At 39.3% G+C, this 15,583-nt stretch overlaps 2 protein-coding genes across 2 annotated transcripts; one reads left to right on the forward strand and one right to left on the reverse strand.

Annotated features, from left to right (window-relative positions):
* Positions 1 to 1,916: 1,916 nt before the first annotated feature.
* ush1gb (Usher syndrome 1Gb (autosomal recessive)) lies at positions 1,917 to 8,144 on the reverse strand. The gene is made up of 3 exons (XM_053341600.1): positions 7,981 to 8,144; positions 3,139 to 3,586; positions 1,917 to 2,732 (listed from the first exon to the last, which is right to left on the reverse strand). Exons 1-3 carry the CDS (start codon positions 8,142 to 8,144, stop codon positions 1,917 to 1,919), a joined length of 1,428 nt encoding a protein of 475 aa, XP_053197575.1.
* Positions 8,145 to 10,891: 2,747 nt separating this feature from the next.
* On the forward strand, positions 10,892 to 14,106 carry LOC128381881 (proton channel OTOP3-like). Its single transcript, XM_053341902.1, has 7 exons — positions 10,892 to 11,273; positions 11,373 to 11,509; positions 12,229 to 12,287; positions 12,440 to 12,582; positions 12,910 to 13,592; positions 13,683 to 13,847; positions 13,936 to 14,106. Exons 1-7 carry the CDS (start codon positions 10,892 to 10,894, stop codon positions 14,104 to 14,106), a joined length of 1,740 nt encoding a protein of 579 aa, XP_053197877.1.
* The last annotated feature ends 1,477 nt before the right edge of the window (positions 14,107 to 15,583 follow it).

Genomic DNA, 15,583 nt, shown 5'->3' on the forward strand with positions numbered 1-15,583 from the left:
TGTGTTGCCCTGACGTACAGGTGTAAATGGTAGCAGAGCAACATGACCTCTTCTCTTCTTCTCAACAAAAACACTACATTTAACAGAAATTAAACTTTACTCACCTATCATCATGAATCATTTTTTTCCAGACTGAAAAAGACCAGGAAAATATGTTTTCTCTCGATTTTTTTGGAGAGAAATGGCTGATCTGATCCGTGTGAGCAAATGTCTGCAAAAAAGGGATTCAGCATGGCTTCCAGAGAGTCATATGACACATTAAAAGAGTTATTGGTTACTTATGGTCCTGTCAAGTATTGCATCACACTTGGTAATGTATTATGTGATTGTACAAGGCCAAAAAATTGGTATGTTGTGGTCCTGTCAAGTATTGCATCACACGTGGTAATGTATTATGTGATTGTACAAGGCCAAAAATTGGTACCTTGCCTAGAGGCAAGGTACCATGTCAGGTACCATAGAGGTTGTAGCTTGTATGCAAAGGTGTGTGTGTCATATGGAGCAGCTGGTTATATGAAAAAAACATCAACAAAAAAACATTAATTTCCACTTTATTTTAATAAAAGATCATTCTGTTTGTGGATACATCTTCAGATATTTTCTTGGTAATACAAAAACAGATTTTTTATTTTATTTTGTTAGGTTTTTTTTACCAGCATAAAAGTGTACATTCATGCACAGTCATACTTCAAGTGCACAGGCAGACCTTCAGTGAAACTAAATACGTCCCAGAGCAACCTGAGAAAACAGTGTTACCTAGCACACACTCACGTAACCTCACAGCATGACCTCATTGTTTTTACTATTGCAACAGTGCTTTTAGAGCAACAGTCAGGCAGTGGGTCTTATCATCTGTCATAAATACCAGGTCACCATTGTATATGTGCCATGGAATAAATGTATAATTTCATCTTTTAATACGGTTAAGTAATAAAACTGTACAATGGAAGCATAATAAATAAATAACATTTTAAGAATAGGTACATCCACTAATACATAAACCATTCATTGATACATGAATAAATACAGTAATAATGAGAACTGATGTTAGAGTAACAGACTGGAATATTATCAATTTAAAGACATTACAGTTGGGGTGTGCATGTGTTTGTATATGTGGCAAAGCTTTCCCATAAAGTGTTTATTGTTACCTTTTTGACATTTTTTTTTAAACTGCCTCTAAATGTAAATAAAAAATCAAGAAAAATAATGTATAATACATATCATCAAAACTGGAAATGTATTACAGGCATACAAATAACACAACTTTATCTTGTTGTATCACAAGTCGCCACTAGATGGTGCTGTTTATCCAGTACAAAATCTCTCCGGTCTTGTGGAGCTGCAGGAAAAAAGAAAACAACACAGGTGCTCTGTTACTCCTCCCTTAAGGCTGTGTGTTCACCCAAGGTGCTTCTTTCACCAGTTGAACATATTTTTGTAATTTTATCATTGGATAGTTGAGGGATGCTGCTATGTGTATACAGTGCTGTGAAAAAGTTTTAGGCACTACAAGTAAAGTGAGGATGATTTCTAAAATAATACCATGAATAGTTTTTATTTATCAGGTAACTTCATACAAAATCAAATGAACAGCAGAAACCTAAATGAAATCGGTATTTGATATGAGCAGCAAACGCCTTTAAAGCAGCAGCAGTTCTCGTTACACCTGCACACAGTTTTTCAGTTGGTCGTCTGGTCAGTTGTTCCTGTGTCTTGGAGAAGTTGCCAGTGCCACAGTTCTTCTTCTTCTGTTGATTTCGTGTGCATTTTATGTATTGTATCACTTTGCTTGCATGTCTGAGGCTATGACTATGCTAAGACAGTAGCTTATGTAGCTTAAGGTTTTCTGGGAGGAAAGCTGAGTGGTTCATCCCTGACCTTCACACCTTCACACCTTGACTCCACACTGACCTTCAAAGCTCAGTGTCTACGATGGCTTCTGGTTCATCTATGGTGTCCAGACGTCTCTTGCATGCATCTAGTAGTTTCTTTCTGGGGCCTAAAGGGATGTGAATGCTGGTGAGATCCCTATCTGAACAAAGCAGCAGAGCCTCTAGATCTATTTTCTCCCTCCTGAAGATGGTCATGAACTCACTGAGGCTCTGCGAGGCCAGAAAGGTCTCTAGCGGACTGTTCTCTGGCTCGAAATCCTCATCCAGCCCAACCTCAGTCTCTTCCCAGGGCAACTCCTGCCGGTTTCTTTCTTGCAGGCTCAACGCACTGCCAATACTGTCCTCATCAAAACTGGGCGAGCGCTGAGGCAAGCGTCCACGTAGACGAACGTTAGGCGCCCGCCCCACAGGTTCACTCCCTGCTACACTCCCTTCATCCCGTACCCCAATACTGAACATCCCTCCGCTTGAATAGTTCCTCCTGAACACCATGGTCCCAAGTCCGGGTCGGTTGAACAAGGAATCATTACCAGAGTCAGCACTGATCTCCGAATACGCAGCCTCGTGGAGGCCTGGATCGCTCATGGCACGGGAGATGGTGTCAGCATCATCGTCATGGGGGAACATATCACGGATGTTGAGGCGTGATCGCTCCCTGGGGTTGGCGTAGGTGCCCTGTTTGAGGAACATGACGTCATTGCCGAGCTGCAGACCAGAGAGCGAGCGCACACTCTTTCTCCCGTCCTCGTAGATCTTGAACGTTCCATCAACCTGCTTCTTCTTCTCTAGCTTCTTCTGAATCTTGGCCTTGCCCTTGGCTGTGTAATGCAGGGTGGCCTGAGGAGAAAGTATACATTTAGAGAAGAAAAATTTGTAACCTTTCATTTAGGTAAAAGTTACAAAACAAACATGCATCCCTGCAAATCAAAAAACGCTGCCTAAACTTGCTCTGAATGCTTTGTTTGTGACAGTTCTTTCAACCTAGCCTTTGTTGCTAAGGTTTTTCTATGTGTGTCCAATTAGAACAGAGTGGGTTTATTGGGAGGGAGGCCTTAAAGAGGCAGGAGCTAAAATGGCCTGTTTCAGACTGAGGACGGATCCAAGGGTGGCATCAAGGGCCACTATAAGATAAATAATAAGTGTGAATCATGCAAAGATGCTCCAGTAGAGACCCAGAATTTAAATATAGACTTCTAAATGTACATAGTATGTCCCCTTTAACATCAAGTAAACAAGCAACTACCTGCGAGTATGGCATGTTGGAGGTCACAGTGTTGAACTTGCGGCTCAGTGTGCTGCCGCTGGTGTAGCTAGAAAAGCTCATTGCATCCAAGTTGTCTAACGTCGCTGATTCCTTCAGGAACTTTTTCTCCATGTGTTCACGGTGCTTCTTCTGGAGCTTTGCGCAATCCTTGATGCGGCGCTCTGCGGCTCGGAATGCTCTGTCCTTGAGTTTGCTGACCAGCTTGGGGTTGAGGGTGATCTGCTTGGCAGCGATGGAGTCCAGGTAGCGAACACAGTCCATGTGGCCCTTGGTGGCGGCCATGTCCAGCGGTGTGTGATAGTCATTGTCCAGACACCACACGTTGGCACCGAAAGCCACCAGGAAGGACAGGCAGTTGTGGTGGCCGTTGGCAGCTGCCAGGTGAAGCGGCGTGTTGCCCCAGATGTCACACTTGTCTGGGTCACCTCTGGAAGAAGAGCAGACAAGAAGACATGTTAAATCTTCAGATTACTACATTTACGTATATAGTATTCTTCGTAAAAGATTTATGTTGCGATTCTTAAAGGAGCATCTGTTTTCTGCAGGTTTTAACCTTTTTATTTCAAAACTCTGGTGTTTGTTGCCTTCTTGCTTTAACTTACCATCACTGGTTTCCATTCATTTCACCATACACTTAAAATGTGCTTATGATACAGGTAGGTGATCCCTCACAGTCTGCTTTCATTAATGTCAAAGTTACAATATCACTGCGTAGCGATTGAGTCAGTTGAGTATAACATAACACATAGTAGCACATATATAGTATTACATAAAATATTGTAGCATTACTCTGTAGTATGGCACAGTAGTACAGTATGAATTTATAACATTTATGACCCACTTTCTGCACAGGTTTCTAATTTCTGATCTTGCTTGATGAAGACTTCACCCAAATTCTCAGAGAAACACAACCTCACTTTGCTGATCCCGTTACACTTCGGACTAAACTTAGGAAGTAAGATGACTCATTTGACCTGTCAGTTCATCTTCTCTACAGTCAAAAGGACCCTTGGTCATAGATACAGTACAACGTTACTTAAGTAAAGTAATATAATATAATATAAATCAAAGTATTTTTAGTAATTGTAGTAAAACTCAGGTATTATATTCACCACAGGAGGCAGTATTGGTTGACATTGGATAATAGGATAGACATCATCAAAATACTTAATGTCACATAAGTAGAATATAACCAATAATGCTATGCAACAGTACATATCAGATTTTGGGAATTTTGCTTACAAATATATATATATATATATATATATATATATATATATATATATATAATTACACTTGACTAAAACACATTCAACATATTGAAATTTCCTTTTTTTATTGTTCACTCAAGAAATAATATAACATTTAATTGCAAAGATGGGTTATATCAATATATTTTTTAACATAATAAGTCATTTAAATATTGTATATGTGAAATGAATGCTTTGACCTTTACTGTTTTCCATGTTTAATGTCTTGTTGAAAATGCTACAGTGGATAAAACTGCTTCTACATGGATGTGTTGGGAACTGTGTTTATGTCCTAAATTCACATCTAAGACCCTCCTCTTCCTGTTTTCCCTCCACCCACACGGCCGGGCAATGGCTGAGCCCTGATCAATAATTGAAGTGCTGCACGTTAAACATGACAGAAGTGACCTTGCATTATTTATCCCACACACCACAAGTCTTTTTTTCACAGACACCCACAGACACTGTTACCACACACCACACTGCAGGGTCACCACCTTTACCAGCATGAACCCTGATTTCAGTTCCCATCACTCGCTGGCGAAGTGTGCAGATATGACATTTGATATTAGAGCAGAACGAGCGAGGTTTATTATATGTTCAGAGCATCGTATTTAACTTCTGTTTATTTCAGTGTCATCTGGAAGGCCAATGACATAGATCATATATCAGACGTACAAACAGGAAATGGATCAGTGTAGTAATCCAAAGTTGGAATCACATCAAATTATTTAAAATGGTAACATGACAACCTGAAGCTCTGTTTGAGGCTCTGAGTCACACAGTAGTCATCAACCTCAAAAAAACATCCTGTTTACTAGCAACATGTAGTGTAGGCTGAGTGTGGGACCTTAAAGGAAGAGTTCAGATTTTTCCAGTCTGTCTTAAAGCAACAGTCAAGTGCTAAAATGAACGTAGAAACCTGTTTTTCTTGCTGTAATCATTCCTCCCGTTTGCACTGACCATTAGGAGATCCCTTCATAATGCACGTACAGTTTAAGTGATGGAGGACTAAATCCACAGTCCTTCTGTGTAAAAATGTATTTAAAAGTTTAACTGAAGCTAATATGAAGCTTCTATGTGTTTTTAGTGCCCAAGTCCTTCGTTTTGTTACCATACTATACTTCCACCACAGCTCAACAGGGAAACACAAAGAGGGAATTTGATGTAAATGTGACTGCTGAAATTAAGATAATCCATCATCATCAATTTTTGGATGTTTCTAGGCAAAGTTCTTGTATGGATACTGGACAACATTTGAATTTGAGTCTGCCTTCTTTAGTAAAATGAATAAAAAAACAAACATGTATAATCCTCAATGTCTGGTATTGTGTTAAAACCCCCAAATATTTGAATTTACTTTCATTACCCAGCTGTAACCTGTGCAGCACTAATGCAAACAGACAGAAATAATTACATAAATTAAAAAATATATATATAACCAGAACAGGCCTTTTAAGAAAAGCCTACGACATTTTCTATAAAATGTATCCAAACACTATCTTTTTCTTTCTTCATTTACCTTTTGCTGTGAAGTCTGATCTGCAGCTCAGCTTTAGTCATCTGTCTTTGCTTCATCTCCACTCTGCACTGCATCCTGCAGGCACCGCTGCAGGAAGAGGACGCCCTATCCATCACAGTGACCTTTCCCTTTGCTCGTAATCTGTGTCTGCAGTCACTCACCAGCATCAGACTCATGCACGCTTTATAAACCTGCCACCAGCGGCTTGACATACTGTTCTCTACCCTCCTCTTAGCCTGCTGCTGTAGAGAAAACAGGCAGTAAATATTACACTGTATAAAAAGGCTGCTTTGTTTAGCTGCTTAAACCTCAAACAAAAGACTTCTCTGATACATTAGCTGCAACTTATCGTGGCAGCATATAGACTTACCCTTAAAACCCTTTATGATTATCTCAGTTTTCTCTTACAAATACTCAGTAGCTCTCTGATCTCCTAGCAGAGATCATATCGTCCATCTGCCGCTTGTGAGCAAACAATCAGTTTCTGTAAAGACCTTTCAGTAACTGATTGGTAGTAAAAAAGAAATGGCTTCTGCATTGTACCTGAATCAGATTTAGAGCATTACCTGCACAGGCTCTGCTATGTAACGGATCAGCCGGAGCCACATCTGTGAGATTAAATATAAAGTTATCACGCTTCAGATACATATTACGCTACTCGGGGGAAATCCTGCAGCAAGTGACCTTTCTCTGTAATTAGGCTGTTAAAATATATTGCTCTCCGTCTCCTCGCAGCGCTGATTAGATGAGTGATGGAGCGAAAGCAAATGTGGCACACAATGTTTTTTATTTCTTTGTTAATATGAGCAGACGCACATCAGCGAGGTAAAGTTATAATACACAATAAATATGCAAATATTTTGATTTTATGAAGCTGCAGGATTGCTGATAAGAGAAATTAAAAAGCAAGTTGGGAACATTATTTAATTATCAATGCTAAATTAGACATTTTAATCACTTTTCTGTAACACTTTACTTTAAGTCCTCCTATTTAACATTCATAAGCAGTATTAAACAGTTAATAAATGGTTGTTTGCAGTGTTTACACATACTAGATTACATGTTTTCTTACATTTTCTAACATAATATGTGTGTGCATCTCAGTATTGATGTTACAAACAGCTGCAGCTAATAAGAGCAAAGTTGTACTGTAGTTTAACTCAAAAACGTCCCTCTTTAGTCTCCTACGAACTGTACTAACATGCCGTAGCATTACTCTGTAATAGGACACAGTAGTACAGTATCAATGTACTTAATGTATGACCCCTTTTCTGCAGAGGTTTATACTTTCTGATCTGGTATGATGCAGAATTTGTCAATAATCCCTCATGTGGGCAAACATAAAGGGAGGCTTCTGTATCAACACATGACAATACAGTAAAACATAATAATATAAAATATATCTTCATATGAGAACTTACTAATGGCCTACTGTTCATTAATAAACACTTGTAGGTGTCCTTATATCTCATTATAATTACATTGTATGGTGTTTTAGACCATTTATTTTACTGATAATAAATGCTACATTGAGTTACCATAACCTAATCTTAAAACAAGTGGCTGAAATTCCTTCCTAAATCTTATAAGAATGGATAAAATGATAAAACATTGTCAAAATCTTGATACAAAAGAGAGAAATCTCTCCTCTAGCACATGGAGAATTACACTTGACACAAGCAATTATGATTTGTAGTCAAATAAGCAGAACATGTGAGATTATTTTAGCCTCACTGCATCTGTTTATCAGCCAAGTATGCAGCATATAGCCTAAAGAAGTGTCTTTGTTTGCTCCCATAAGCAATGAAAATACAACAAAAGAGTAATGTTAACTAGTAAGGAATAGTTATATAATCATGAAATAAACAAAGTAGTATTCAAATTTAATGTAAAAACTTACAGAATGAAATAATAGATATGTTTTGGATATGGAAGTGTATGACATAGCCTATATGAAAGTGACATGCAAAAATTCAATTTGCATACAATGTATGAAACTATTATGTGACGCATGCATGGTTTTAAACATGCAGGTGGATGCAGACTCACCCCCTGCTCCCGATGAGCCGCAGGGCCGGCAGGTTACCGTGGTAAGCGGCCCATAAGGTCGGTGTCATCCCATCTTCATCCGCTGCGTTCAGCTCCTTCCGTGTGGCCTCCTTCAACACGTCCAGGTATCCGTCCCGGGCCGCCCGGTGGTAGCGGTCGTTCATGGCTGCTGCCCGAGGCTCCGGCAGCCCGGTTTCACTCTGCGCTCGCTTCCATGGAGGGTTTTGGGAGGGTTTGCCCCCGGTGTTTAAGTTACTTTGAGTCCCGGTCGGCCTGCAGGAGGCACGGAGCTGGCTGACAGGCTGGTTGCTAGGAGACGAACACCTGGCGTCTTGGTTGTCAGGAAGGGGCGGGACTATGGCGGTAAACCCCGCCCCCCTCAGACTGTACCGGTCACATGATTAAAGTTTATGGTAGTGATATTTTAATGAATCCTTACAATAACTCTATGGAGACATTTTTTAAGCTTTTTAATCCAATTATTTATGTCACTGTTTGGCAAGTTCAATATTCAATATACCATTTAAAAAAATACCTTGTTTCTTAATAAATATTGAGTTTTAGCACAATTCTCTAGTAAAGCTGCAAAATAAAAAAAGAAGCCACAAAGACCCAAACAACTTTTAAGACATATAAAATTATAGACTAATAACTTTATTATTTTTTTCTTATGAATCATTTTGCTTTTATTAAATGTAAATCCCTTTTTAATTTTATTATGTCATAATTGAATTCCCTGGCACTTTATTTCTTTATTTTGTTCTTCATACTTTGTTTATGTTACTGTTTTTTTAATATGAATATATAGCCTAGGCCTAATATGCTTCAATATGTTGCACAACAATTAGGATATGACTGAGTAAAACAAGAAAAGAATAGACTACAACAGGAGATAGAAGGATTATAGCATACAATTACATTACTGCAGGTATTTGGAAAGCACAACCAATTAACTCAAGTAACTCAAGTAAACACAGCAATTATAATTTGATTGCAAAATGTCCACATAATATAAACAATCAAATAAGAAAAGACTTTAGTGTGATGCTGACCTTTATTGAACAGTAAGCTATCTATCAACCAGAGCTAGTTAATTTGAACACTAGCAAGCAGAGATGTTGAAACCGTTATCTAAAATAAAGAAATGTGTCAGAAGATTAATTGTTGAAGCAAGGAAGTGGAATTCAGCTGATACTGTTTGATTTTATTTGATTTATGATATCAGAGATGATGAATCCAAGGATAAAATCATGGATAAAACAACGGATATGAAACTTCAATATCTATCAAGTATCGTCCATTTTAGTCACAATTATCACGTCCCAATATACGGACAGGACCTGCCTCTCACTATCTAATTTGTCATTTCACCACAAAGATAAGATCTGACCTCACCTCTAAAAACTTCTCTGGATTCTGACAGCTTGATGCTGAGTGGACGTCGGTTCCACAGTCAAGTTCCTGTTTAAAAAAGGAGCTCCAATCTATGATGTTTACTCACGGCGCCTTGAGTTAACACTCAATTCCTAGAGAAAAAGCCCTTGAAAGAGTTATCTAAAAGTAAGCATAAAGTAATGCCTAAATGAGTAGTTAGCTAGAAGTAATGAGTAAACCGTTGAAAGAAGCTGCTAAAATAACAGATAAACTGATGAAATGATTAAAAAGTAATAAATAAATGGTTGAATGGTCCAGATTTTGCCACTCTAGACTCTATTTCTTGGTCGGGTTGGCTTGATCTGTTGTCAGGCAACAAGCAGAGGCTAAAAGTTGCAGTTATCACAGAAAGAAAAGTGAAAAAGTTGCCTTAAAACCATTTGAATCCATCCAAAAACCACTGAGGTCAATTTCCCATCTTCTCAATATCTTCAAGTGAGGGACCAAAGATAAATCACACAGACCCAGTGTCACAATTCAAGTACGTTTCTCTTTCACTGGAAATAAGTGAGCATCAAAACTTTTGAAACAAGAATAAAAACATGTAAAACCACTTATTCTGGTTTGCTATAGCTTTGTTTAGTATGTAGATGTGATTTGTAGCAAATTGACTAACACCAGCACAGTACGCTGCAACTCAACTTAAAGGGCCAAACCAACCTGAAAGTTTTAAGTTCTCATCCACAAATCATGAGTATTGTGTATTTTTACTGACTATTTCCCAAACTGTATATTTGAAATAACAGACTTGATGTTCACTGTAATGGAGCAGGTTTTTCATACTGTACGGGGAAAAATAGAAACTAATGGCTTCCTGAAACACATTTCTAAATCACTGCAACATTATTTGCAAAAAACAAACTGTGACTTAAATTACATGTGATTTACAGTAACCACCTGTATGCTCCTTTAAGATTGAGACTGAAACTAAATGCTATCAGTTGCAGCAAGTTATCAGTTTTGAACTATTAGCTGCAGCTTGTGGCACTGCAGTGATAAGAGTCAGTTCCTGGTGTAGACTGTACGCAAACAGTGACACTACTGGGCAGAGAGCCTGGCTGATAAACTCTTTATACTCAAAGTAAAATTACCCTACTGACTTCAAGAAAAGTGACAATAAAATAAAAACCCACACACATTAAACGTGGATAGGCCTGCCGAGGTCATTTAGGGCCATGAAGTGAACTTTGCTCAACAGGTGAAAGAAGGGCAACATGAAAAGTAAACATCATACCTGTTTCTTTTCCTGAAAGGTGTGTCGTTATTATTGTACCAGATTGTGACCACACCTTCCAGTGCAGGAAGGCGGTTCGAGAGAAGTACACAGTAGCTTTCAGTCGCATGTCTTCACATGTTGAACTGCAGCGCTTCAACTCAAGTACGAATGCATGAGAAAAAACTCTGGAAACTGAAAGGAAGTAGGAAAAAGAAGAAGTTGAAGGTTCGTAGCATTTGACAAGAGAAGAAGAAGGTAAATATGAATCTTGATCCTGAACCCAGTGCCATAGAGCTGCATTCCTCCTGGACAGCACCTGGAAATCCCCCCAGTGAGGAACCAGTAAGGAACTCAGACCACCTCAACCAGGATCCAGAGGTGGATCCAGTGCTGGTTTGGGCTCCCAGTGGGAGGCGTCTCATCTCAGGCCTGCTGGGGATAAATGTAGTGCTGCTTGGAGCAGCCCTGGTTGGAGGGCAGGCTTTCAACCGCCGTGGCCTGAAGCACCAGGAGCCCCAGGTGTTCCTGCTGCTGCTGATGGGGATCAGTTTAGTTTGGATGCTGTGGTATCTGCTATGGGCCAGGAAACAGCCCGGTATCTGCCCACATAAAGACCACCATGCTGGGGGACTCACTGTCACAGGTAAGCTCTTATGTATGATCATTATGACAAAATGTACTGTACTAGTAGTAGTTTTGGATCTTCTGTTCATGTGTTTCTCTTTTCTCCTGCATGTCTCAGTGGTTCTCCTGCTCTTTGCTGCATGCAGTCTGTTGCTGTTCATCTGCAGGACCGGTTATTTGATCAATATGGTTGAATGTAAACCTGCTGTTACAATTGTCTCTAACTTCATCGAGGCTCCCTTTCTTGGACTGCAGGTAAAGATTTTTATTTTTACCAGTTTTGCTTCTATTTTACTGACTAAAAAGGCTGCTGAAACAATAGAATAGCAAAAACCAGATTAAAGGACATTTTTATACCACATTTTATGGTAGAGAAAAGATGCTTGAACCTTGTGAAATCACAGCTTTCAATGACAATTTATCAAATTATTCCTAACTACTGTAAGTGCAAATTCTGACCTTTTAAAGTAGTTTCCATTGAAAATCAAATTAGTGCACAATACCTCCTTTAAATGACTGTGTAACGTTTGCTCAACAGCAGCCACTGTGACCATAAGCAATAATGAACAGGATGTTAAATGCTAAAACATAATGTAACAGTAGCACAAGTGCTTAAAGAATTACAAGTATACGACTAGCTAGCTTATGCTCGTTAGATTAGAAATGTGGTTTATACACAGGGGTGCACTTTAAATGTTCTGGTCTGTTTCTCAAAGGAGAACCTGTAGATGTTTCTTGTTACTCACCTTTATATTAGCCTACAACTAACATCATAATCCTCCTGACTGCTCTACGAGATGATGATGTAGGTCTACTTTTCACAGCATATTCTGCGGATACACATTTTTTAATGTTCAGGTTCAATCTGGTTTTTCCACCACCTTCAAAGAAAAAACAGTTATTACTGAATGTGGCTTGCTTCTTGGTCATTTTGATGAATGGATGAAAATCACACATCTTTCTTTCTTTTGTAGACATATTTACTGTGGGCTCACTCCAGAGACTGCATCCACAGACACAAGATAATCACCAGGTGCTTCACTCTACATATTTTAAATACTTTTTTATAAATATAAACACTTTCACGTTTATTAGTTCATAGTAAAGGATGATTGTAATTTCTAGCATCAGTTGTTTCTTTCATAAAGTTTGACTGTTTTTATTGGGGTGCTGTATTTGCTGCAGGTCGGGGCTGATGATGATCCTCTGTGCTGACCTGCTTCTGTGGCTGAATGCAGTGACAGAGGACACCATCCACGAGGAGATTGAGTTAGAAAGAAAAGACAGCAACACAAGCTCATCTGATGAAGACATCTATGATTTAGCAGGTTAATAAAATAACAAATGTTAATCTAGAAAACCGTCATCAGTATTCTGATCATTTTGAGTCAAAGAATGCTAAAATTCTCAGGTTTCAGCTTAAATGTGAATATGTTCTGGTTTCTTTAGTCTCCATTGACCGTAAACTTGGGTTGTTGACTGTGATTGACACTTTTCACCATTTTCTAACTTTTTATAGAACAAATATCTAATTGATCAATTGAGTAAAAAATCTACAGTTTAATAGATAAGGGAAATAGTTAAAAGATAATGTTTGTTGCAATCTTGGTCTAATCTTCTACCTCTTCCTTGTTCTCCTCCATGTTTGATTTCAGAGGCCGGCAATTCAACTTTCTGTAGGTGCAGTGTGAGTGCAGAATGTCTCGTCTTCAGGAAAGGCTTCGAGATCCTTTATCCCTTCAACATTGAGTTCTACCTGATGGCAGGCTGCCTGATCTACGTGATGTGGAAGAACGTGGGCCGCAGGTTGAGCCCAGGTCCCCATCACATTGCGCAGAAGCTCACCTTACGTATAGTTTACCACGGTGGGGTAATATATGGCCTTGTGGTAGGTTGCCTGGTCCTCATAGCAGGAGCGACTATCTTCATTCTCTATCAGGTTTGGGTGAGCCAGAATCAGCGCCGCGTCACTGCCTTCCTCATTTTTTATGGCTACCATTTAGTGGTCATGCCTGTGATGTCTCTGTGCTCCCTGGCTGGTCTGCTGGTCCACAGGCTGGAGAGGAGGGCTCTTGAGGGGGGGCACAACCCCACTAGGAGCCTGGACGTTCTCCTCCTGGTTGCAGCAGCTGTTGGTCAGCTCGCTCTCTCCTACTTCTCCCTGGTGGCAGCCCTGGCCTTGGGGACCAAGGGGCGTCTGGGACAACTTGACCTTTCCTACTCCCTCCTCAGTCTCCTAGAGCTCATCCTGCAGAACATCTTCATCATCGAAGGCCTCCACAGGCACCCAAGTCTCTTCGCCAAGAGGAAAGAAAAGGAGCGTAGCAGCATATTCAAGGTACCTGCATTTAATTTGAATGTTTTGTAAACTTGCAGGAGTCAGTCATTAAAAGGTTTTGTTTTAATGATAAACTAATCTCCCCCGCAGCTAAAGAAAAAGAGTGTTGTGCCAGTACAAGAGAAGGGGAAGACTGATATGTCACTACTGGATACGTCAGCGCCCCCTGTTGTTCAACAGCATGATGAGAAAGCACCCTGGACCAAAAGAGCAATACAAGAAATCTGTGCTTTCCTCATCCTTTCTAATATCATGGTAATGTCATGTTTATTAGCTGGCTTTAAAAAGAAAAAAAGGATATTCAGACTTTATATAACACATTGATGTTCCTTTTTTCTTCCAGCTGTGGATCATCCCTGCATTTGGAGTCCACCCTCAGTTTGAGAACGGTCTGGGGAAAGAGTTTTTTGGCTTCAACGCTTGGTTCGTTCTGGTGAATCTGGGTCAGCCTCTCAGCGTCTTCTACAGGATGCATTCAGTGGGAGCTTTAATGGAGCTGTTCATCTCTGCGTGATGAGCGTCCAACACTGACTTTATGAATGTTAAAGTAGATAAAACAACACATCTAGAAACAATTATACGGCCAAAAATGTTAGGCTAGGCACCTTAATTCCAATGAAAGGAAATCTAAATGATATTTTATATATATATATATATGTGTGTCTGTTTCCAACTTTGTGGCAACAGTTTGTGTTTGACTCTGTTCTGTTTCAACAAGACAATATATCTGTGCACAAAGCCAGCTCCATAAAGACATGGTTTTCTCAATTGGGTGTGGACATCATGCAGATAAGAATTTATGTGCAGACTACACAGTAAAGGGTTTGACTGTTTGCTTAATTTGAGCTCCTGTCCATGTAGATGTGGCAGGAAATGAGGATTTACACTGTCAAAACAATCACTTAGTAAATCACAGACAGTCAATATGCTGTCAAGAATACAGGGATAGCAATGACACATGAGGAGATCTTTATATTCTACAAAAACATGTTGGTAATGCAAGGAAGCTGAGCAGGAACTAAAGGGAAGAAACAGTCACTACCCATCCCAGGCAGGTTAGTGCATGTAGGACTTAACATAACATGCAGGTCAGGTCTGATTTATAATTAAAAATCTCCTTATTTATCTAATACAGGCCCTTTATGCAGCACCTCAGTTCAGCCTCTGTCTGAAACAGGACGTTTTACAGCATTTTTACATCTATTCACCTCACATCTTGGAACTTTTATCATGTTTAACATATAAAGACATCTTAGCAGCATCTAAAAGACAGAAAACCACAAAAAGTATGTTATGTCCCCTTTAATTGAACATTTCATAAATAAAACACAACTGGACCACACACACTGTAATCACCCTGAATCTGTTTAACATGTCCTATTGGAGTGCAGTGTCTACAGGGAGGAAAGACAGAAACTTGTATCAGCATTAAGAGAAGCAAATCATCACCTTGATATTAATTACATACCTACAGCACAGTGAAGGAAACAAGATTATTAGAGGGATTTTTATGTTGTCTGTTGATGTACAGTATCATGCTCCACATTCCAATTCAGTAGATCTGCCAATAACAAATGAGTTTGGTGTGGGAGAACTTGACCGGCCTGCAGAGTATTGACTTCAACCCTATTAAACATCTTCAGAATGAACTGGAACACCGGCTGTGAACCAGAAATTATGCAATCATCTCTCTTGTGACCAAAATGCATTGGAAAGTCTTCCCAAAATAGTGGAGGCTGTTTGAAAAAAAGATGTTCAACGATCACTTTTGGGTTTTATGTTCACATGTCAACATACTTATAGCCATAATATATTTTTTGAAACGTCTCTGGCCTTAAACTGACAATAAATATCATTTTTACATATTGAAGTGGTTTTCTTTTTGTTGTTTCAGCAACAAAATATATTTTCAGACAACTTTACTGTCAAAAAAGACAGAAAAAGACATCCCAATCTCACTGAGGTTTCAATCCTTTATCAGACCATGCTGT

Source organism: Scomber japonicus, chromosome 20, assembly GCF_027409825.1.
Source record: "Scomber japonicus isolate fScoJap1 chromosome 20, fScoJap1.pri, whole genome shotgun sequence".
NCBI lineage: Eukaryota > Metazoa > Chordata > Actinopteri > Scombriformes > Scombridae > Scomber > Scomber japonicus.

What these genes read in the sequence shown, in the direction of transcription:
- ush1gb (XM_053341600.1), bottom strand. Translation starts at nt 8,144, where the DNA reads ATGAACGACCGCTACCACCGGGCGGCCCGGGACGGATACCTGGACGTG. An exon ending in CGGCTCATCGGGAGCAGGGG is followed by an intron (nt 3,587 to 7,980) that starts GTGAGTCTGCAT and finishes CTCTTCTTCCAG; the next exon opens with AGGTGACCCAGACAAGTGTG. An exon ending in CCAACATGCCATACTCGCAG is followed by an intron (nt 2,733 to 3,138) that starts GTAGTTGCTTGT and finishes CTTTCTCCTCAG; the next exon opens with GCCACCCTGCATTACACAGC.
- LOC128381881 (XM_053341902.1), top strand. Translation starts at nt 10,892, where the DNA reads ATGAATCTTGATCCTGAACCCAGTGCCATAGAGCTGCATTCCTCCTGG. An exon ending in CTCCCTTTCTTGGACTGCAG is followed by an intron (nt 11,510 to 12,228) that starts GTAAAGATTTTT and finishes TTTCTTTTGTAG; the next exon opens with ACATATTTACTGTGGGCTCA. An exon ending in AGACATCTATGATTTAGCAG is followed by an intron (nt 12,583 to 12,909) that starts GTTAATAAAATA and finishes GTTTGATTTCAG; the next exon opens with AGGCCGGCAATTCAACTTTC.